This window comes from Vicia villosa, linkage group LG1 (assembly GCF_029867415.1).
Source record: "Vicia villosa cultivar HV-30 ecotype Madison, WI linkage group LG1, Vvil1.0, whole genome shotgun sequence".
In the NCBI taxonomy this organism is placed as follows: domain Eukaryota; kingdom Viridiplantae; phylum Streptophyta; class Magnoliopsida; order Fabales; family Fabaceae; genus Vicia; species Vicia villosa.
Genome location: NC_081180.1, coordinates 81005190 through 81029081, shown reverse-complemented (window position 1 = coordinate 81029081; position 23892 = coordinate 81005190). Strand labels below are relative to the sequence as shown.

General features: G+C 37.0%; 2 protein-coding genes across 2 annotated transcripts; one reads left to right on the top strand and one right to left on the bottom strand.

Moving 5' to 3' along the window:
- The first annotated feature begins 1993 nt into the window (after window positions 1–1993).
- Window positions 1994–5069, top strand: LOC131643322 (D-3-phosphoglycerate dehydrogenase 1, chloroplastic-like). Its single transcript, XM_058913514.1, has 5 exons — window positions 1994–2594; window positions 2945–3321; window positions 3421–3531; window positions 3628–3723; window positions 4192–5069. Exons 1-5 carry the CDS (start codon window positions 2069–2071, stop codon window positions 4861–4863), a joined length of 1782 nt encoding a protein of 593 aa, XP_058769497.1. The 5' UTR covers window positions 1994–2068; the 3' UTR covers window positions 4864–5069.
- Window positions 5070–11803: 6734 nt separating this feature from the next.
- Window positions 11804–16158, bottom strand: LOC131643321 (sodium/proton antiporter 1-like). The gene is made up of 10 exons (XM_058913513.1): window positions 15682–16158; window positions 15090–15266; window positions 14833–14961; window positions 14303–14479; window positions 13951–14057; window positions 13526–13646; window positions 13255–13316; window positions 12836–13141; window positions 12460–12754; window positions 11804–12367 (listed from the first exon to the last, which is right to left on the bottom strand). Exons 1-10 carry the CDS (start codon window positions 15928–15930, stop codon window positions 12248–12250), a joined length of 1743 nt encoding a protein of 580 aa, XP_058769496.1. The 5' UTR covers window positions 15931–16158; the 3' UTR covers window positions 11804–12247.
- Window positions 16159–23892: the final 7734 nt, after the last annotated feature.

Sequence of the window (23892 nt, the reverse complement as noted above, 5' to 3'; positions counted from 1 at the left end):
GGTGATTTTTAAATAATGGGTGAAATTTTCATAAAAAATAAAATAAAATTATGATCAGTAAAATATAAAGTATTTGGCGTAGTATTTTTCATGCGTGAGAGCACCGCACATGTTAATTCCATAAAACAAAACAAACCGTGAGGGAGGCACATAGCAAACAACACTGAATATTTTATATAAAAAAAGCAATGGAATTATATTAAAATAAAAAATCTAAAACTAGCACAAAGAATGCTACTTAATACTTATACAACAAAAAAAACCACACTGAATTAATTGACTCCTTTACCTACCAACCATGGATCCTTTATTTGATGTGTTTGGTGAAAGTCATTATTGATTAGAATTTAGGACTATTTTTGTTGAAGAAGAGTGAAGACATTCTCTTCACTTTTTTGGCCACTTGTTTTCGGCAAAATCATATCCAACAACACAACATGGATATCCTACCAACCCCCAGTACTCAAGCTTGCTTGAGGCTGCGCATCTCTCTTACCAATAATAATAATAATAATAATTAAACATAGTTTTAACTTCTACATACTTCATTGCAAATTTTGTAAGAATAATTCTATATAAACTTATATTTTAAAGACTAAATAATTCATTAATAAGAATATTTAGAAGAAAATTTTAAGCATACACTTTTTTTTCTTTCAAATGTTTAAAAGTCTATTTTGCGGTTATCTCAAACTTAAGTTTCTTGTTTTAAACACTTATGTTAAACGAAATATTTGATAAAACATGTTAGGTTTTATGCGAACTACATCCTTACTAGTATATCTGTTAAGATTACAAGTTGGAATTGTGTCACTAAGACCATCTAAAATTTTGTTAAAATTAGAGTTCATACTTCATACCATATGTTTTGTTGTCTTTGAATATATGATATTGTAACAATAAAGATTGGGTCGTGGGAGCTATAAAATCATATAAGACACACTCTACTGTTGAGTACAACCCTAACTCACAATCCTAACAAGTAAAAGAAACCACCACTCAATGAAAATTCTCAATTCTACCAATCATAATATTTTCAACCACCTCTCACAACTCTTTATCAAACTAAATAGTTTCCTCCTCCATATGAATTAGTTGACAATCCTCACACCAAAAATAAGTTTAGCGATACTCATGCACGAATGAGGTAGAAGAAGCTTACTTTATGAACCCCTTCAATATGGATACATTAATTCAACAATTCTAACAACTCTCTTCATGAACAAACCTTCGATAAAATCTCTATCTTAACTAATAGCCCATTTGAGCAATTTCTTCCCCAACGCCGACCTTCCAATATTTGAAGGGAACAATCCTTTTGTGATGCTTATTGCCATCACACGTAAGCCAAAAGATCTCAGTCTTACGGATATTCAATTCAATACCCAATCCTAGACCTATCTTCTGAATGATGTCAAGAACTTTAACTACCTCATATGAATCTCCTATGATGTTCATTTCATCAAAATACCAAGCATGAAAAAGAAACTTACAATTGTCTCTAACCTTATTAATAAAAAAAATGTAACATAAGAACAAAAAACATAGGCCCTAATAAGTTTTCATGTTGTACTTGAGTTTCTAACATAATATGTTCATCCTTAAGATACAACGTTGCCTAACCATAAAAAAACAAAATCCACCGAAGACAGATGGACATCTTGTATTCACTTTGGAAGTAATGCTCACCATAAAAATATTGTTTTATTTCCAATTCTTTATTTTCTATGTTTCCCTATTTATCGATTTATTTACTACTATTTATATTTCTTTACATTATTTCCCCATAAATCTTTTGTTCAATGTATCTTGCTGCTTATAAAAAAAGTATTAAATCAAATACATTTGAAATTTCAATATATCTTGCTACTTATAAAATTAAGATTAAATTTAAAATAAAAAATAAATAAAAAATATTAAACCCCGGTCATAAACCCTGTCCCGTGTCTGTATTCAACCATCACCGATTCATTTATAAGTAGTGACCGAGCCTTCATTTCAGGAGTCGTGTTTGATTTCAACAACTTCCCACGCCGCACTCACTCACTCACTCCTTCGTACATCAAACATGGCCGCCGCTAATTTAACTTCCCAAATCCTCCGAATCCCCACCCCAACCTCCCTATCTCTCTCCTCCAAACTTCCTCTCTCCTCCGTCTCCCTCCCCCTCCGCACCCACCCTCGTCGCTCCGTAGTCGTCTTCGTCTCCGCCGACGCCAAACCCACCGTCCTCGTCGCCGAGAAGCTCGGTGAAGCCGGTCTCACTCTTCTCAAAGACTTCGCCAACGTGGACTGCTCTTACAATCTCAGCCCCGAGGAGCTTTGCACTAAGATCTCACTCTGTGACGCTCTCATCGTCCGGAGTGGAACTAAGGTCTCCCGTGAAGTGTTTGAATCCTCCGGTGGTAGGCTGAAGGTAGTGGGAAGAGCTGGTGTCGGAATCGATAACGTGGATCTGGCTGCAGCTACCGAACATGGTTGCTTGGTTGTTAATGCTCCCACTGCTAATACTGTTGCGGCCGCGGAACACGGGATCGCTCTCTTGGCTTCCATGGCTAGAAATGTTGCTCAGGCTGATGCTTCCATTAAAGCTGGTATGTTTTTTAGTTGAAGCATTTTATCGAACACCTTGGTTGTTATATTTCGTTTAGATCCTATTGCTTTTAGTTAGTACTTTTTGTTTTCTTTCATTTCATTTCACATCACTTTATTCTTTGACTTGGTAACGTAAGCGTAACATTTTCTGTTAAGAGAGAATTTCTATTCTTTATGTATTCATGTTGAGATCTATTTTTTTATATGAGGTAATACTTTGCTTTTTCTTTTTCTTTTTTTTTTTATTTGATTTGTATATGTATTTTATGAGTGATGTTTATGTCGTGTATTTGGTGATTAGTTTATCTGGTTGATTGAATTTGTGTTGGTTTGTGGTTTATTTATGTAGGGAAATGGTTGAGAAATAAGTATGTTGGAGTTTCTCTTGTTGGGAAGACACTTGCTGTACTGGGATTTGGAAAGGTTGGTACTGAAGTTGCTAGGCGTGCTAAGGGGCTTGGAATGAATGTTATTGCTCATGATCCTTATGCTCCTGCTGATCGTGCACGTGCTATTGGTGTGGAGCTTGTGAGCTTTGATGATGCTATTGCTACTGCTGATTTCATCTCTTTGCATATGCCACTTACACCTGCTACCTCGAAGATGCTTAATGATGAGACTTTTGCTAAGATGAAAAAAGGAGTTCGAATTGTGAATGTTGCTCGTGGTGGAGTCATTGATGAGGATGCACTTGTTAGAGCATTGGATTCTGGAATTGTAGCTCAGGTTTGAAGCATTGAGCAACTAATAGTTTGTTACTGTAGAGGATAATAATTGATAGTTAGTTGGGTCGGAATAATGACGGTTTCTTTCTCTTTGTTTCAGGCGGCTCTAGATGTTTTCACGGTGGAACCACCTGCCAAAGACAGCAAGTTGGTTTTACATGAGCTAGTTACTGCGACACCTCATCTTGGCGCCAGTACTACGGAAGCTCAGGTAAGTTACATAAAGCAAATGCTTATGACAATGAGCTTGATCTTTGTCCCCTTTTTATCACTCTAGAGTCTAATAGCATTTGAAAATGATGATCAGGAAGGTGTGGCTATTGAAATAGCAGAAGCTGTCGTTGGGGCGTTGAAAGGAGAGCTTGCTGCTACTGCAGTCAATGCCCCCATGGTTCCCTCAGAGGTACTAGGAAAAATCATCTTTATGCTCTTATTTTATGATATATATATAACTTGCTTCATGATATTGCTATTGTTTCTCTTCCATATCTATATAGTTTTTCATGTCAATAATCTAACTTTATGCTACGCAGCAATCTGGCTTCCGAAAATCATTGTGTATTCATTAACTTGTTGTGTAACCATATTCAAATGTTGGAAATGATATTTGGAACCGAAGTCTTTAATTTTTAAATTTTAACTGCTATTAGCTCAAGTTTTTCAATCATAAATGTAAAAGTTTGGTTTGAGAAATCTAATATAGTGATCTTACTATGAGTTTTATTACTAGACTTTATCTCTTCAAATTTGAAACTCTGGCTTTATCTCAAACTTATCATAATAATAAATAAACTGGAGTTGATGATAAAATTGGCCACTGGAATGGCCCAAGTTTAACACCTTTTTAATTCCTTTTTGACTGTTACCGCAGGTGTTAACTGAGCTAAAACCATTTGTTATTCTTGCTGAGAAACTGGGGAGGCTGGCTGTCCAACTGGTAGCAGGAGGAAGTGGTGTAAAATCAGTGAAAGTGACTTATGCTTCTGCTAGGGCCCCAGATGATCTTGACACCCGTCTTCTTCGTGCTATGATAACAAAGGGTCTAATTGAGCCCATATCCAGTGTTTTTGTGAACTTAGTTAACGCCGACTTCACTGCTAAACAAAGAGGGATAAGAATAACCGAGGAGAGAGTTATTCTTGATGGTTCACCTGAGAATCCACTTGAATTCATCCAGGTCCAGATTGCCAATGTGGAGTCTCGATTTGCCAGCGCTATATCAGATTCAGGGGAGGTTACAGTTGAGGGTCGCGTGAAAGATGGTGTCCCTCATCTTACAAAGGTCGGATCTTTTGAAGTTGATGTAAGTTTGGAAGGTAGCATCATTCTCTGCAGTCAGGTAGATCAACCAGGTATGATTGGAAAGGTGGGAAGCATCTTGGGAGAAGAGAATGTGAATGTCAGCTTCATGAGTGTTGGAAGGATTGCTCCAAGAAAGCAAGCTGTGATGGCAATTGGAGTTGATGAACAACCCCGCAAAGAAAGTTTGAAAAGGATTGGAGATATTCCTGCCGTTGAAGAATTTGTTTTCCTCAAGTTGTAAGATTAATGTTTGTGTTTTATTTTTCTTTCGATTGGGTATATCTGGCAGGTGTGCCCAGTTTTGATGTATCATCGCGAACAAGTGAGTCTATGGGAGATGAGGAAAAGAATAATTTAATTTAGTGAAATTCCTGCTTTTTCATTTTCATTTGAAAATAGAGAAAAACAATATGTTGCAAAGTTTCAATGAATCACTCACTTTTTAAACTTTTTCGGGAAAAGAGGGCTTTTTGCCCTTGACTTGAATTCTCTATCTGTTGGTCTTTTTTAATACTAGTATTATTTAATTAGAAGAATTCCAACAGAGTTCTAATATAATGTGCCAGAGTATATTTGTAGCTAATATAAGACTAGTAGCTACTTACCTCGGGGAAAAAGTCCCACAAATAAGTCAGACACAACGCACAAGACCTAGTTACCCGTGAAGATAATAATACAGAGAAAAATGCATATGACACATAAAAGGATGTATTATGAATAAAGTATGCATGGAAAAAAAAGGTGACTATGCATGGTGGACAGGTGGACAAAAAGCATTATAAAGCGAAAAGAGAAGATGATGAACTAGAGAGAAAGGAGGACTCTCTAGAAAATTGGTAGCTAATACAAGACTTGTAGCTACTACTCTATATCTGTGAATCTACTCTATATCTGTGAATGAAGTGATCTAAAAAAGAAAGATATCGAGATTGCGGCAGATGTTACAAAAGAAATAAGCTGCTGCTCAGAGAAAACGAGACATTACATTGACAAAGTAGCTAAATCACTTGGGTATGTTGAACTAACTTAAAAATTTGTTGTAGCTGCTCAGAGAAAACGAGACATTACATTGACAAAGTAGCTAAATCACTTGGGTATGTTGAACTAACTTAAAAATTTGTTGTAGCTGCTCAGAGAAAACGAGACATTACATTGACAAAGTAGCTAAATCACTTGGGTATGTTGAACTAACTTAAAAATTTGTTGTAGCTGCTCAGAGAAAACGAGACATTACATTGACAAAGTAGCTAAATCACTTGGGTATGTTGAACTAACTTAAAAATTTGTTGTATGAAAAAGAGAGATTGGGAAAAGCAATAGTGAAAAGAGTCGTAACAAATAATGAAGAAGAAGAATTAGATTAATGCCAGCTGTCAGAGTGGTTGGTTGAGATGTTAGTTACTTTTAGTTAGGTTAGTAACAGTTTATAGTTTACTATATATAGACTTGTATAACCAATGTAACTACTTTTTAATAATGAATAACAGAATCTACTTCTTCTCTTTCGATCTTCTTCATTCTCATGCTAATAGCCTGTAGTTCAACACCTTCATCAATGGAGTTCACCATTGCTTAGATGGTATCAGAGCAGGTTCGACCTGCTCTGCTTCCGCTGCATACGATAGGTGAAGTTGTTCATCTTTCTTCTTGTATCTTTTTCTTCTGTGATTGATTCTTCTTGAATCATCCTTTGTGTTTCGAATCTTTCTCGAAGCTTTTGTCTTGATTCAGTTCCTTATTTCGATTCTTTCTCGAAATACATTGTTATCTGTTATTCATTGTTGTTGAATCATCTTTTGTTGAAAATTCACATTTGGTTAAACCCTAATCATGACAAGAAACACTGGTAGTAGTGCGCAAATTGTTGATACACTTGATCCATACTATGTTCATCCATCAGAAAACTCTGCAACTGTGTGTGTAACACCGGTACTATCGGGAGAAAATTATCATGCTTGGTCTATGAAGATGAAGCGAGCATTAGCAATGAAAAATAAGTATCGGTTCGTTGACGGATCCATAGAAGTACCAGATGTCAACGATCTCAACTTCAGAGCATGGCAACGATGCAATAATCTGGTTCACACTTGGATTATCAATTCCAACAATCCATCAATTGCACAAAGTGTTGTGTTCATTGATAATGCAATTGACATGTGGAATGACCTTAAAGATAGGTTTATGAGAGGTGATAGAATACGAGTTGCTCAGTTACATCAAGAGATTTCAAATCTGAAGCAAGGAACCAACAAAGTTTCAGATTATTTCACTGAGTTGAGAAGCTTATGGGAGGAATTTGATCAATACAGGCCTATGCCAAACTGTACCTGCAGAGTTGCTTGCACATGCTTGGCTATGAGGGATAGTCGAGCCTATAGAGCTGAAGACAGAATCATTCAATTTTTGATTGGTTTGAATGAAGAATATCATGGAGTTGTATCTCAAGTCTTGTTAATGGATCCCCTGCCTCAGATAAACAAAGTATTTTCAATGGTGATGCAGCAAGAAAGGAAAATTTGTGGAGGAATCTCTATTGGAAATAACTTGGTTGAGGATAACTCAGGAATGGTGAATGCCACTGAATCTAATAAGTTGACAGGTAATGGAAGAGGTAGAGGGAATTTTAATGGAAATAGCCAAAGAGGAGGTCATAGTTCAGGTAGAGGAAGAGGAAATGTGAAACTTTGTACCTATTGTGGGAAGACAGACCACATCATTGACAGTTGCTATAAAAAGCATGGATATCCACCAAGCTTTGGAAGAGGAAATGGAGGCAATTCCTATGCAAATCAGGTAGCTACAGGAGAATCAAATAGCAAGAGCAATGAAGCCTCAACAAGTGATAACATGACTCTCACAAAAGAGCAATACCAAAACCTAATGAGCTTACTTGAGAAGAACACTAGCAATGTCAACTTAACAAAAGGAGGTAACTCTTTTCTTGCCAATTTTAAATGCAGTAGTAAGGTTAATTGGATTATGGATACTGGGGCTACACACCACATTTGCCATGATCTCAATTGGTTTGTGAAGTATTGTGATATTAAACCTATCATTGTTAATCTACCAAATGGAAATACAATAACATCAAAAATATGTGGTAGTGTGAAACTGTCTAGCCAGCTTGTCATAGAAAATGTTCTTTACTTGCCTCAATTTGAAGTGAACTTGATTTCAGTTTCAAAACTATGTGCAGAACATAACTGTCAAGTTGTTTTTGAAACTAATCAATGTGTGATACAGGCAAAGAAGGATTTGAAGAGGATTGGTTTGGCTAAAGAAATAGATGGTCTTTACTACTTGGGAGCCACTGAGCCACATAAAGAGAACACCTATGCTGGCCATGTTTCTAGTATTGTAGTCAATAGCAATAAGGAAGGCAGTGGAGTGCTATGGCACTTAAGGCTAGGGCATTTATCTTTTGAAAGAATGAAATGTATGAAAAAGATATATAGCTACATCTCAGATAGTGTACATAGTGCTTGTGATGTATGTCATCTATCAAGACAGAAAATTCTCCCATTTCCTATTAGCAATAATAATGCCACTCATGTATTTGATCTCATACATTTGGATATTTGGGGTCCTTTTAATACTCCTTCTGTGCATGGCTTTAGATATTTCCTAACTATTTTGGATGACTATAGTAGGCATGTTTGGGTTGTCATGATGAGATCCAAATCAGAAACTTCCCAAAGAATTAAAGAGTTCATTTTAATGGCTGAAAATCAATTTGAGAAAAGAGTAAAAATAATCAGAAGTGATAATGGCTTAGAGTTTCTTATGCCATCCTACTATGCTTCCAAGGGCATAGTACATCAGAAGAGTTGTGTCTATACTCCACAACAGAATGGGAGAGTGGAGAGAAGACATCAACACATTTTGAATATAAGTAGAGCTCTAATGTTTCAGGCTGGATTACCAAAGAAATACTGGTCTTATGCAGTGTTACATTCAATATTTCTTATGAACAGAATCCCTACAAAAATATTCCAAAACAAATCCTCATATGAACTTATGTACAATGAGTTACCTGACCTAACTTGCTTGAGAGTTTTTGGATGTCTCAGCTATGCATCCACCCTACCAGCAAATAGACACAAATTTGATCCTCGGGCAAGGAAGTGTGTTTTCTTGGGCTACAAGTCAGGAATGAAAGGGTTTGTTCTCCTTGATCTTTCCAATTATGAAATACTTGTCTCAAGAAATGTCAAATTCTTTGAGATGGAATTTCCTTGTCACACTAATTCCTCTACAAACACACCTCGTGACATCTATGTTAATTCTCCCATTGAGAATTTGGCTTCCAATGTTCCTGAAATTCATGATGATGCTGTGAGCATCTCTGACATCTAGGCTGATTCAGTTGAATCTGAAGTAGTTGAGCATCATGGATCCACACCACCTGTTGTGCATTCCAATGAGGATACTCTTATTCACACTCCTACTCCCATTGCTATTCGAAAGTCTAGTAGAAATGCTGCTCCTCCAGCACACTTGAAAGATTACATCTGTAGTTCTATTACTACTACTTCATGCCAGTACCCTATCTAAGATTACTTATCCCGTGCAAACATCTCTTCATCTCATCAGGCCTACATTCTAGCCTTGGGATCTGAAACTGAACCTACCAACTACTCTATGGCTTCTAAAGATCCTAGGTGGGTTCAAGCTAGGGAAAGTGAAATTGATGCTCTTCATAGCAACAATACTTGGGAATTTGTGGACCTTCCCCCAAATACTTCTCCTATTGGTAGTAAATGGGTTTATAAGATCAAAAGGAAAGCTGATGGTTCCATAGAACGATTCAAGGCCAGGTTGGTTGCTCAGGGGTTCACTCAAACCGAAGGCCTTGATTATTTTGAAACTTTTTCTCCTGTTTCCAAGCTTTCTACAGTCAGGGTTCTACTAGCTCTAGCTTCCATCCATGGCTGGCATTTACATCAACTCGATGTTAATAATGCCTTTCTCCATGGAGACTTACATGAAGCTGTTTACATGAGGATACCTCAAGGAGTTGTTCCCTCTAAACCAGGCCAAGTATGCAATCTCATTAAGTCATTATATGGCCAAAACAGGCTAGTCGACAGTGGTTTGAAAAACTTACCAAATTTCTTCATTCTCAGGGGTTTGTTCACGCACATGCTGATCATACTCTCTTCGTTAAGTCTGATTCCACATCCTTCACAGCACTCCTTGTGTATGTGGACGACATTATCTTGGCAGGAACCTCTTTACAAGTTTTTGATGCATTGAAAGCATCTATGAACAAAGCATTTCGCATAAAAGATTTGGGTCAACTGAAATTTTTTCTCGGCCTTGAAGTAGCCAGATCCTCCTCTGGGATTACCCTTTGTCAACGCAAGTACTGTTTAGATCTTTTAAAAGATGCCGGTCTTATTGGTTGCAAGCCTGTCTCAACACCTTTAGACACTGCCACACGTTTGTCACATGACAATGGATCAGCTTTTGCTGATGTGACTGCATATCGTAGACTTGTTGGTAGATTAATCTACCTAACAACGACACGACCTGACATTGCGTTTGCCACACAACAACTCAGTCAATACATGAGTGCTCCCACTGACACACATTACAAAGCAGCTTTACGTGTGCTTCGATATCTCAAGAGATCTCCTGCTCGTGGCATATTTTTATCTCACTCCTCTGACCTTCAAATCCTTGGATTTAGTGATGCAGATTGGGGAGGATGTATCGATACGCGCCGATCTATTTTTGGCTATTGCTTTTTCATAGGTAAATCATTAGTTTCCTGGAAATCAAAGAAGCAAGTGATTGTAAGCTGTTCATCTGCTGAGGCTGAATATCGGGCTTTAGCATCTGCCACCCGTGAACTTCAATGGATGTGTTTTCTTCTTCAAGATCTCAAACAACAACCATCACGCCTTCCTGTGCTCTACTGCGATAATCAAAGTGCTCTACATATTTCAGCTAATCTGGTGTTCCATGAGCGTACTAAACATCTGGACATTGATTGTCATCTTGTCCGTGAGAAGCTCCAGGCTGGTCTCATGCGTCTCTTGCCCGTTCCTTCTCATGCACAAGCTGCAGACGTATTTACTAAGGCTCTTGGACCTAAACCTTTCTTCAACTGTTTGTCCAAGCTTGCCTTGGTAGATATATACCAACCCCAAGCTTGTGGGGGGGTAACAAATAATGAAGAAGAAGAATTAGATTAATGCCAGCTGTCAGATTGGTTGGTTGAGATGTTAGTTACTTTTAGTTAGGTTAGTTACAGTTTATAGTTTACTATATATAGACTTGTATAACCAATGTAACTACTTCTTAATAATGAATAACAGAATCTACTTCTTCTCTTTCGATCTTCTTCGTTCTCATGCTAATAGCTTGTAGTTCAACACATTCATCAATGGAGTTCACCATTGCTTAGAAGTCGTAAATATGCGAGGCATAATAAAGAAAAGAGAAGGTAAAGCCTAGCAAAAAGGAAGTGTCCCTAAGGGGTAAACGCAGTTTGTTGGAAATGTTACTGGCAAGGAAAATCTTGAAGAAGGAAAAAGTGGGGAGAAGAAGAGGCGTGTGGAACTTACAGAACGAAGAGATGGTGTTGGAATCCTAACATTGTTGGAATCCTAACATTGCCAAACTCAATGAAAACCATATCATGAAAATGTGGAGGCTTGAGGAACCCTCGTGCAGATCAAGTCTTGTTAAGACTCTTTAGAAAATTCCTACCTAGTGTTCTTGATGGAATGTAGGTTGTCATAGGAAGAAATAGATAGAGTTAGAATCCATTGTGGCTACAATTCCGGTGTCTTTGTTGGATGTACAGGTCAGGGAAAAGTGAAAGCTTGTGCACTTGCTCTGATGTGGAACGAAGAGGTAAACGTCTCCATTTAGTCTTACTCTCTAAATCATACATGGAAAAATAGAAGATGACATATATGGGTTACTATGGTTTTTCTTGGGTATGTATAGCTTCCCATCAAGAGTGAAATAAGAAGAAAACTTGGAAGCTTTTGAAAAAGCTCTCTGCTATTGCCTCTGATAACTAGTTCTGCTGTGTAAACTTTAACAAATACCTTCACAACCTCAGAAGAGAACGCAGGTTTCACATTTATAGGAGAAGATGATAGTGTAAGAAAGTATATTTTCTATTGTGAGACTAGTTAAATGAGTATTGCAAAACTTAAATCAAGTTTTTCAAGTCATTATAGAACTTGTGATTTTATTTGAAACAATGAATATTTGTTGGAGCATTTCAACATACATAGACTATATCCCATGCATCACATTTAAATGTTCTACATATATAAATATCATTTGCTGGGCTGTGTTTCAAATGTTGAATCCTCATGATACAAATATTTCAGAGCATTCTAACATGACAGAGGTTCATTGTAAAAACAACATACGGGGGCGAATCTAATGAGAGCATGAGAGGAATTAATCTTAACTCCTCAATCAAACACTACACCAATGGCCAAGATGAGCTTATCTCACCTCAAGCTTTTATCCGATACACCCCCTATATATACGTGTATAATCTATATATAAACCCCTCTTGTCATGACAAAAATCATAACCTATGGTGACCATGCTTTTGATGTCATGGCAGTTGATATGAAGTCTGAATTCTCAACTTAAGAACCAGAGAGAAAAGGAACCTCTGCGAGAGTTGTTGGTATGGAGATGTTGAGGTTATGAAGGGCTAGATACGTAGCAATACCGGCAGCATAGCCTGCAAAAGCAAATCCACTAACCTGCAAAAGAGAATAAACGATGACAATTACGAAATATAAAGAAACATTTTATTCTATCAGATCAATAATATCAAGGGAAAAGTAGGAAGTACCTTTTTAAAGTACCAAAAGAAATCCACTTTTTCCATCCCCATGAATGCAACTCCAGCAGCTGAGCCAATAACTAACATGGAACCACCGGTACCAGCACAAAATGCAACCAATTGCCAGAACTCAGAATCTTGAGGGAAAGAAGTGACGTCGTACATTCCCATTGTTGCAGCAACCAGTGGAACATTGTCTATGATTGCAGATATGACTCCAATAGCACTTGCAATTAGTTCACTATTTTGGACATGAGCGTCAAGGTAATTCGCTATTTCCCGGAGAACTCCTGCTGCCTCCAGACTGCAAAATAACGTCACCTTTTGATTGCAAATATAACCTATTAAAACGAGTAGCCAAGAAATTTATTTCCTTATTACCTACCTGCTAACAGATAATAGAATTCCGAGGAAGAATAGTGCTCCTTGAGTGTCTATCCTTGATAGAGCCTGTGGGACTTTAAGCTTCTGTCTCTTTTCAGATTCACCATAATGAATAGCGTCGGTAAGGATCCAAAGCACGCCGAGTCCAAGCAGTATCCCCATGTAGGGAGGCAAACCTGTGACGGCCTTGAACACGGGGACAAAAATCAAAGCGCCTAAACCCACCGAGAAAACAAGCTTTCCTCGAGGAGCCATCTGTTCAGATGACAGAACATTGGGAGATTCCGGCCCCTTCTCGTTAGCTTCACTGAACAGAAGAAAATGCAGCATGATCAAGTATGTTATTAACTTATAATATGTTAAGCTAAATTTGACTATTCGAATCGGCTTTCTTGGTTGACTTTTGAAGTACAATAGTACCTTGTTAATGACATTAGGGCCAGTGGAACAGCTAGCGAAATGGCTGAAGGCAAAAACAAACCCTGAAATTAAAGAAAATGCAGTTAAGGAAATCTTAATTTAGGGCTTTAAATTATTTATTATTCATCACTATATCAAAGAATATTTTAGGGTGCCTCTAGTGATGAATTCATTATACATTTATACGACAAAAAATTAAGGTGTAGTTGTAGACAAAAATATTTCTGTCCAAATAGACGAATCACATTGTAACAATTTTTCAAGAGATAACCTTCATTGTTTCCACTGTAGTTATCTGACCATGTATCCACAGCATAGTAGTGGTAACATCGCCGATAGGAGTCCATGCACCGCCCGCGTTTGCGGCTATTACAACAACAGCTCCAAGAATCCTGTCAACAGAATCCAAAGAAACTTCTTGAGGATTTCAATGCTGGTTTCAACTTAAATGAAAAATCTAACATGTCATATCATCTACGAATTATAAGCACTAGCAAAAATAAAGTATTCCAGCTAAGGAGCAGTCTTATCAAGCTATGGTGAACCAATGAATGAAACCATAGGTGATGCATGAATGCTATGGTGGACCCATTCAATTATAAGTATGCTATTTTAGAAAATATGGTCACATATTGAATACATTAACGAGTGGGAAGAACATTACACCGAAAGTAAATAACATAACGACACACATACTTTCGATACTCTGATGGAGGTACTAATTTCCGCAACAGAGAAACCATGACTATGGTGGATGTAAGGTTGTCCAGAACTGAACTGAGAAAAAATGTAATAAATCCAATCTGCATATTCAACTTTAATTTGTCAAATTCCATTACTGCACAAAACATTGAAAAACTTGACGTTTGGTCTTGTCGACTCATCTTTTTATGATCTCTTTTATTCTTTTATAAAACTTGACAATACTTAATGTGTGATAACTTAATGTAGTCAAGTATTCAAGAAATTCAAATTTTGCAAAGAGTTCGCTAAGAAGCATTCTAAGTATGGTAAAAAAATGTGTAGTCAAAGTGGTGAAAGCACTTACCACCCAAAGGAGAAGGCGCGGGTTTCGGGTTTTTATATTGTCGGTAACTATCTTAAATCCTTGATGAGCATCAACTATCTCAACAATGGTCATTGCACCAAGCAAGAAGAACACTATTTCACTGACTTCAGCAGAAGCGTGTGATAGCTCCGAAACAGCTATTTCAGTTGATGGAGCCTACAGTACAAACAATCCATAAAAAATAAAATGGCAGTGGAAAATCCAATCAAACGATCTATCTAGGGAGTAGGGAGAAAAACTGAACTTTGTAAACATGCAATCTACTCAAGAAATCTATAATATCCATTTTTCTACCTTTTATCCTGTTTTATTATACTATTAGTATTAATATATACCAACCATATAGCTCTTTACTGTTATAAGTTCTAAGCCATTTGCAAAAAACTACCATATCAGTTAATGCTTGATTGGTTAAGAAATTCAATAATAATGCTGCCATAAAGTTCTTAACCAATCAAGCATTAACTGATATCCTCAAAAGTGAAGATATATACAAGACAGATATTTACCCCAATGCTACGTATCACCCATAAGCTTACAGCCATCAATAGCCCTACTCCACTTTTGTTGAAAGCTAGAGACTCTTCAAATATAATGCCTGCATATCCTATTACAAATAGCAATGCCATAGCAAGATCCTACAGCGAAAAACCACACAGAACTACAAACTTTTAGAATATATCATATTTAGAGTTTTTTCGCAAATGCATGTACTTCATTGTGAAATTTAGAAGAAGCGAAATCAGGTAAAATGACAATAACGAACCTGATTAGCAGCCACCCAAGAGTGGTTAATTGCTACAGTCCCAGTTGCCGCCGCTGCAAATATCGCAACTGCTTTGAGCAAATCAGTCTTGGGCTGATAATTGTCTTCGAAATCTTGCGAACTTGTTTCATCAACTGAGCATAAGGGATCACAAGTTCCAGATTCTGATGTCAAATCCTATTACCAAAATTAGTATATGAGAATCATATTCCGTAGCTTTGTAATAACAGTACTAATAATGCACACAATTACTATCCTAAATACCAAAATTAACCCTTTGATCTTGTACTCCTACTACTAGCTTATTCCATGATTATTACTTTTTTGAAAGAAAAAAAAAGTGAGCTCATTATAACACACTCAATTAATTAAGCATAAAATTTGAATCTTTGCTGGATTAGTAAGGTACCCACTTGTAAATTTCAAATGAAAACGTTTCAATTCAACTAATTAAGCGCAAAAATTGAATCTTTACTGAATTACTGAGGTGCCCTTCACCTTAACCTTATCATGCAATTATGCGAAACAGCATGAAACATGAAAACTAGTAAAAGAACAAGCAAAAGGGTTAAAAGGGTAGTGATAGAAGAACCTGGTACTGTTGCTGGGAACTTTGTGGAGGCTGAAATGAAGAGTTAGAATCTCTGGCTTTATCTTCAGCGCGTGCCAATACATTATTACGGAGTAACTTGGGATTGGGAACTCCGAATCTGGTTCTACAAGAAGAAGAAGTGGCGAAGAAGGGTTTAGATTGTGTGGGCGAAGATTGAATTGATGAAAGCCTTGAATTCCTCGAATGTTGGAACATGGACAAGTGTGTTCCGATTGAAAACGTAGCCATTTCTTTCTTCCGGTAACTGTAACCAACAATAATAGTGAAAGATTTTTGCTAAAGTGTGATAAATAATGGAAGAGAATGATTAATTGATTAGTAGTTAATTGGTTTCATTCATAGCAGGAAATAATAGCTTTTTGATTAGTAGTTTTTTTACTTTGTTTTTCGTTTTTCTGTGACCCGTGCTATCGATCGACTCAAGTAAGGGTATGGTAAGGTAAGTGCTAGTATCTAATAGATTTGATATTGGGAATGGAACCTTAATCTCATCGAAACTACAACTTCCAATATACTAGTACTATAATTTTTACATATAAAAATAGTCTTGAATTAGGCCCAATTTGTTTAGGAAATATCTTAGTCCACTCCTGAGTTCTCTCACTCATCATGCAAGTTATCTAAAATGTTATTTTGCTTTCGTAAAGTACTTTCAGAAATTCCATTTTTCTGTTTAATGTTGTTTTATTCTGTAGGTGTATATATGGAAACTTCCGTAGACTCATTTATGGAAGCATTTGATGTTATATTCGCGTCATACTCTTCCTCCATCCATTCTTTAGTTTTCACATTTTCAAATTCTCCAAACCTCAAATATCAAACTTCACAAAACTTGTTTTCTTCCTCTGGAGTTCGGCCGATAACGTCAACGTCAACTACCAACACATTTCAACAACTTCCAAACTCAATTTAATCGGATAAATTTTCGACGTTTCAAGTTATTTTGAGTTTTTGTAATAAAATTTGAATTCGATTTTTAGGTGAAGAAATGATTGGATAATTTTAGAAATATAGTTTACAAACAATGTAGGTAGTGTTTGTTGTGTATAACGAACAATCAAGCCACCAAAATGGGGTTTTTAACCTTCTGCAACAGTGACCAGACGCCATTGTTGTATTTTGGAGGTTTCAGAACCTTCCGTAGATGCATCTACAGAAGAGTGGAACGTTCAGTCATTCCGTAGATGCACCTACGGAAGAAACTCAGTTATTTGAAACTTAAGGTACTCTCGTAGATGCATCTACGGAAGAACAAATATTTTTTCTTTCTTTTGTTGTCATAACTACATAGTATCTAACTTGATTTTATTTGTATCACAATGCAGACATTATGACTGACCATCCACGCCGCATTATACATGAGAAGACTGGACAACATGCATCTGTGCAGTGTGAACGGATGCGTGTAGTATCGCAGGTGACTTATGGAGCTATCATTTCAGCTGATGTACCAGCTACACCCGTTCTAGCCAGACCTTGTCCATTCGTTTCAATCGAGGGGTCTTCTCCATCCGTTCCAGCTGAGAGGCCTTCTCCACCTACTACTTCATCAAGGAGGCCTTGGGATGATGTTGAGGGTTCCTTACAGATGCCCTTCGCTCGCACACGTCAACGAGGCAGTTCTTCTACTTATGTGTTTGTGTTAGTGACGGCCGAGGCAGGATCTCCGGTGCCACCTCATGAGTTGCACAAGGATGATACAGTATCGGAGCCTATTTGGTATCCAATGGGTTCTATAGATGCATCCTTGTTGACAGGGTATGCAGATCATTCAGCCAGACATATCTGGAAGGGGAAGGTAAATTTTCTTTTGATATTACTTATTACTTTTTTTATTCAGTTTATGACTTTGCTTAAAGTTAACAGTCTTTTTTTTGGAAAATTTCAAGAGAGGGATCCTCAAAGGTTCTACAACCACGGCCAAAAGATTGTCGCTCTCGCGCATCCTGGCGAGTCGTGGTTCCCAGATGTATTCGCAACTTCTGGGCTGAGGGAACTTTGTCGGGTCGACTTCCATACGATCCATAATGAGATGCTGATGGCATTTGTAGAGAGGTGGCATCTAGAGACTTTGTCCCTTCGTCATCCTCATGGTGAGATTACCATTACTCTTGACGATATTGCATTCCTCCTACATCTACCAACCAGGGGTATCCTCCTTGGTCACGGTAGGATGACGAATGAGGAAGCGATGGAGATGCTGATTGAAGAGCTGAGGACTCATCCTGCTGACACACTTGAGGAGGTAGAGAGGACCCGTGGGGCGTACGGGAGGTTTCACTCCTTGCAGCGGATATATGATGTCAAGCTTTTTGCGGCAAATGAGGCTACTAGTGACGATGTAGAGGCGGATATACACAAAGAGCGGATGCTGAGATGTTACTTCTTATATTTGATAGGCACTCAGCTCTTTGTGGACACGAGCTTGACGTATACAGACGTCATTTACCTGACGTACTTATCAGATATCGTACGTGTCCATGAGTACAATTAGGGAGCGGCTACACTGGCGTACACCTACCACAGAATCGAAGAAGGATGCTTGTGGAAGACAATGATTATGGCTGGAAATTGTACTCTCTTAGCTGTAACAAACTTATATTCTTTTACATTTTCTCAAAGTTTATCATATATTTGCGATTATGTTTGATCACCGTGTTTTTTTCCAGGGTTGGATACTACAACAGTTCCCTAACATTATTGGTTGGAGAGAGGTTTCGGGTTACACTGAGGCCATGCAGCGTGCTAGAGCCTTCGTACTCCTCAGATGGAACCCGATGTCGGATCCTACATGTCTTGATCACATGGCTGTTGAGGACGTCTGATATGCCTGCTATGATGATCATCGTGAGACGGTTCAGTGGAATGACATCGCCCTATATTTTGGATGGTCGGCTGTCAGTTCGACCATTATTGATCGTTATCTTCCGGACCGCGTCATTCGTTAGTTTAGCTACCAGGAAACGATACCCTATCACCCTTCTGATTCCGCTCCTATCGCCATGACCCGTCGGCAGCTAGATGATGTCTTTTTACAGACTGGCAGCATCACATGGTTCCTGACGAGGCTCGGATGACCAGATCAGAGGTAGATTGGAGGTGCATTGACAGATACATCACCTGGTACTATAGAGTATCACACCCATACATGATTCCCACCGCACCTGAATCACCGCCCAGACCAGCCCATGAGGAGATCTTGCAGACTCATCAGGCTCTAATGGACCATACTGACGATGTTCTTCCTCGGTGTCATGAGATAACTAACATGGCGCGAACAGACATTGCCGATGGTTTATTCCCTGAGGGGTCTGATGGCAGACGTCTAGTGGAAAGTATCATTAGGGTGACAGAGGAGGCATTTTTGTGTCGTACATACCATACCAGGACAGGTGAGGCTTGACGGTAGAAGCAGAGTAGCTAGCAGACGGCGTGGTGGACGCAGAGGAGGAGGCGAGGCAGACGCAGCAGAGAGGCGCAAGATGATGTCTAGCACACACAGTAGTTAGGCTTGTGATTTTTATATCTGTATTTTTATTTTATTTATGTACGTTACTTTGATTATGTATTCGACATTATGGCCGACGATTTATACGATGTAATTTTTTGGCGTACTATTTACTATTGGCTTTAAATTACATTACTTTAATTTATTATAATTTGAGTTTCAATTTTTTTTATAAAAATTGAGTTTTTGAGTGAAATGTATGTGATTTGAAAATATAGCATACTCTTCCGTAGGTACATCTACGGAACACTCTGTTTTAACACGTTCTGTAGATGTACCTACGAAAAAAAAAATTGAAAATAAAATACTTTTTGATGTGTATCTACGAAAACAATAGGCATAATTGAAATTTCGTCAGGTGACTCAGAGATTAAGGAGTAGGTTGAGATTTTCTCTTTATTTATCACAATTGAATAAGAGGTTAAATATATTGTACGTTAAACTAATACTATTTTTACACTATCCTTAAAAAAAATTATAACATTCAATTATGTCACGTCAGTATTATAAATAAAGGTGTAATTTAATAAGATACACATATTGATTGATTACAGTGTAATTTAAAAAAAAAAAGCTATTGGATAAATAAGTCTCATCATATATTTTTTATTAAATTGGGCAACGTGGCCTTGGTATAAAAGTGAAAAATAGGTACAAGTATGGATTAGACCAAGACCGAGAGTTACTAAAATTTAAACTAAGAATTTTTATCACGTTTCTATTGATGTTCATAATTATGTTAGTATTGATGTTCATAATTATATTAGTATGTATATCTTTCTATGAAATATAATTTATAAATGTTAGACCTAAATTAGTTAAAATGTAAGTGCCGTAATTTCTCTTCTTGATAATGTGGGTGACCATGAAAGATGTGACTCTTAGGCCATAAATAGATAGAGTTGTTTCACCTATTTCTTATCTTTCAAAGAATTAGAGTTGATCTAGCAAATGCTTGTGTACTAATAGCATAGAATCTCTTTCCAACCAAAATTGATGTTAATATTGAGAAATAACATGCTCCAATAGCAAGCAGTGGCGGAGCTAGAAATTTTATACAGTCTAGTCAAAAAATTTACATCATTGATTATTCATTTGTTTTAATTTTCATACGATATTTTTACTAATTTTGCCCTTAATTTTCCTCTGATTTTATCTAAAAATCGACTATTAAATTGGGGGGAGTACAAAGAAAATACGGGTTGAGCCTGGGCGCCTGCCCGGACTAGCTGGGCCTTGGCTCCGCCCCTGATAACAAGGATGGCCCTCGTGAACTCAACAAAGGGTACATTTCCATGGTCAAGATAACAAGCAAAAGTACCAATATGATTTGCATTATGATCCATGAACATACCTCCACAAACTGTTTTGCTAGGAGTACCAATTGAAGTTTCATCAATATTGCATTCGATCTAATAAAAAATGAGAGTAATCCTCATGACTTCTTTGACTATTTAATGTGAGGATTAGGATGATAAATTTGTATCTTGAAAGCCTTGAGGAGAATAAAATCCGTGTTTGAGACAGTGGCAGATGCTTTGACTAAATTGCCTGCGAAAGAGACTTAAGACAGGATTTCAACAGATGTAGATTTCCAATTTGAGACAATGTTGATGAATTTAGCATTATTTCTTACTTTCTATATTCCATTGAGAGTGTTTGTGAGGGAAGATATCAAAATCAATCAAGATCGACTAGAATATTGGTTTTCCAAAATTCTCTTAGCACTCATCCGCCGACTTGATTAATGGATATAAATTAATTAGACTAGCTACCAATTCCAAATATTATGAGCCTAAATGAATTCAAAGAAAGGATGTTGCAAAGTTTCAAAATTATTTTGACAAAGATTGCAAATACAGGTCATATGCAGACCTGCATAAGTGAGCCTATCATCTGTAAGCAACTTACCATGAATGAGCCTCCAAAATAACAATGATTCTATGGAGGAATTACCTTTGTTTCATATCATTTTTCCCCAATAAATAGCTTCAGGCATGTTAGTTTTATGGATATCTGATTTTTTTGGGTGAGTTGTCCATCATCTGCAGAACATCAAACTCTCTAGTCCATTACCTCCTTGGAGATAATCACACCCCTTACCTAGATTTCAATAAAAAAATTAAGTCTTCTTTTAAGAAATTAATTTTCTTTTCCTTATGATTTTTATTGTCAATGATAATTAACTTTAAAATTTTTATTATTATTCATTTTATGAATTTATAATAGAAATTAAATTTTAAATAGAATTTTGTATCCACTTTACCAATTTTCCAATCTTTATTTTATTTTGTAATGATTCATATTTTATGATATGGTCTAAAAATATGTGTTAATGATATTGTGAATCCAAAATAGAGACAAGTTTTTATTGAAAGTTTAAATATATTAAAATGAATTAAAGTGTTAAAAAAATTAGGAAATTTCTTTATCCACCTCCTTATGGGGCTGTGTTTACGGTGATTTCCGGTAAACAACCGCTAGTCTTCCAAACTATAATAAATATGATTTGGTTACTTGCAGGATCGACTAGATTGATCCTAGGACACATAGTCAAGAAGATTGTCATCAACGTTCATTCGGACCATATTCATTATTTGTCTTCTTCGATAAGCTTTGTTCGATTAAAGAACAAATAGTCTTGACAATCACTTTGTTATAAATGTGACTTCAATGAAAAGATAAGTAACATAACATAGAAAATTAAAAAGACTATTGAAACGTAAAGAATCTTAAACTGCAGAAATGTAAAAGACTTTGAAAGTAAATAGCATGAAAGTAATTCGAAAGTAAATGACGTTAAAGTAAAGATACAGAAATGTAAATGGCAAGAAGTAAACGAAATGCAGTAATTCTGGAAGATAAAAAAACAAAAGATAATACACATGTATTAAAATGGTGGTGTCATACGTACATTTTCTCAGCGAACTCTTTCTCTTAACGCTTGATACTTGAGTAAATATGTGAGTGATTTGTACAAAATGAACACACGGAATCCTAACATTTAGACTCCTATTTATACTAGTTTCGACCTTAACGGTCCTATACTAATCTGCTGCCACGTTTCTCATCAGAACTTCCAACGGAGCCATCTGTTATTGGACAGTTACGAAACCGTCTTCGAATTTCAAATCTTCCCGCCTGAGTCCGTCTTCGACGCGTGGCAGTGTATTAAACAAACACTACGAAAAAACACGCTAAGTAGTAATACTTGAATATATTTACAAATTTGTCTAAGTCCCCGAAGACACATACTTTTCACTAGCTTTCAGTATTCATTATCTTCATAGCGAACTTAGAAATCTTTACTCTCGAAGCATGGCCATCAGTAGCCATTCTTTTATTTTTAAGGGATGGCCATCAGTAACCATCTTTCCTTCGATCTTCTACTTCTTCGAAGGATAAATAATATAAAACGAAATCTTCAGCTAACAAATTGCCCCCAATAAATGCCTGTTTCGAGAGTCAACAGAAATAGGCGTTTCTTGTTATTATAAGATTTCGTTCTTTATTGATCTTTGAGAGTTCCAAGACTGCTGACTAACGTCATAATCATAGATGACCCTGTTTCCGAAACGTCTTGTCATTTTCAAAGATGTCTTCTCATAACTTACATTTCCACGTTTTAACCTTACTTCTTGATCATTACTCCTACATACTAGGAGTGAAGCTAACTTTATTCGACCGCCGTTGGATTAAATCACCAGCCGCCACGTGTTCTTTGGATTTTACCCAAAAGATTTAAAAAAAAAGGTTTCCGTTAAACCTTTAAATACTTGGTCTTGCACTTCTACACAACCTTTCATTCCTATTTCCTCATCTTCTTCAAAAAATCCAAACATCTTCAATCTCTTCAAAATCTTGTTCTCTTAATCAGAAATTTCTCTATGGCTTCATCTTCAAATGTTCTTCAACCTGCCCTGAAGCTCCAATCAACAACACGATCTGGGGAACAAGAGCACGTTCAAAACCCTAACACCGAAGAAATACGCGCTATTTACGCTTCCCAGGTAATCATTCCCTTTGAACTTTCTGGAAAATCTCTCGCTTTTATGGGTCCATTACCAGGTGAAAATATCCCATCTCTGAATAAATTCTTCCCTGCTTATTACAAGACCAGACCATTAGTTAGCAAAATTAGGATAGATGAAGATGGCTGTTCTCCCTCAGGAAAATCTGCTAACATGGAAGAAACTCCAACTGTAACTCCTTTAGCTTTAGCGAAAATTAGGGTAAACTATATGACCAACTCTGTAAAAGTGTTTAGGTCAATTCCTTTGGCCAAGGATCCTGATTTGTACTATGCCTGGTTAGAAAAAGTAGAGAAACAGAAAGAATCCTTCTGGAAATCGTTAGGAATATATGATTTGATTCAACTGTCAAAGACAGGTTTAGAATACAACCAACCCATGTTAGTAGCAGCGGTTCACTTTTGGGATGCTTCTCACAACACTTTCCATCTTCCTTGTGGAATGGTTACCCCTACTCTTTTTGATGTGGCTGCGATTACAGGACTTCGACCAACTGGCGAAACCTTCGATCCTAATGAAATGGATGATGATACTATTGGTTTTAATGACTCACAAGTCACTTATACTGCATTCATCCAGAATCATCATATTACCACCGAAACGGCAGTATCCGATGAAGAACATATTGCTTTTCTAGCGCTATGGCTTTCA

Bases quoted from the DNA above. Each gene is read 5' to 3' on its own strand.
- LOC131643322 (XM_058913514.1), top strand. From the start codon at position 2,069: ATGGCCGCCGCTAATTTAACTTCCCAAATCCTCCGAATCCCCACCCCA. The intron at 3,532-3,627 runs GTAAGTTACATA...AATGATGATCAG, and splicing joins CCAGTACTACGGAAGCTCAG to GAAGGTGTGGCTATTGAAAT. The intron at 3,724-4,191 runs GTACTAGGAAAA...CTGTTACCGCAG, and splicing joins CCCCCATGGTTCCCTCAGAG to GTGTTAACTGAGCTAAAACC.
- LOC131643321 (XM_058913513.1), bottom strand. From the start codon at position 15,930: ATGGCTACGTTTTCAATCGGAACACACTTGTCCATGTTCCAACATTCG. The intron at 15,267-15,681 runs GTTCTTCTATCA...TTTTGGTAATAG, and splicing joins GTTCCCAGCAACAGTACCAG to GATTTGACATCAGAATCTGG. The intron at 14,480-14,832 runs GTAAATATCTGT...TTTGTACTGTAG, and splicing joins GGGTGATACGTAGCATTGGG to GCTCCATCAACTGAAATAGC.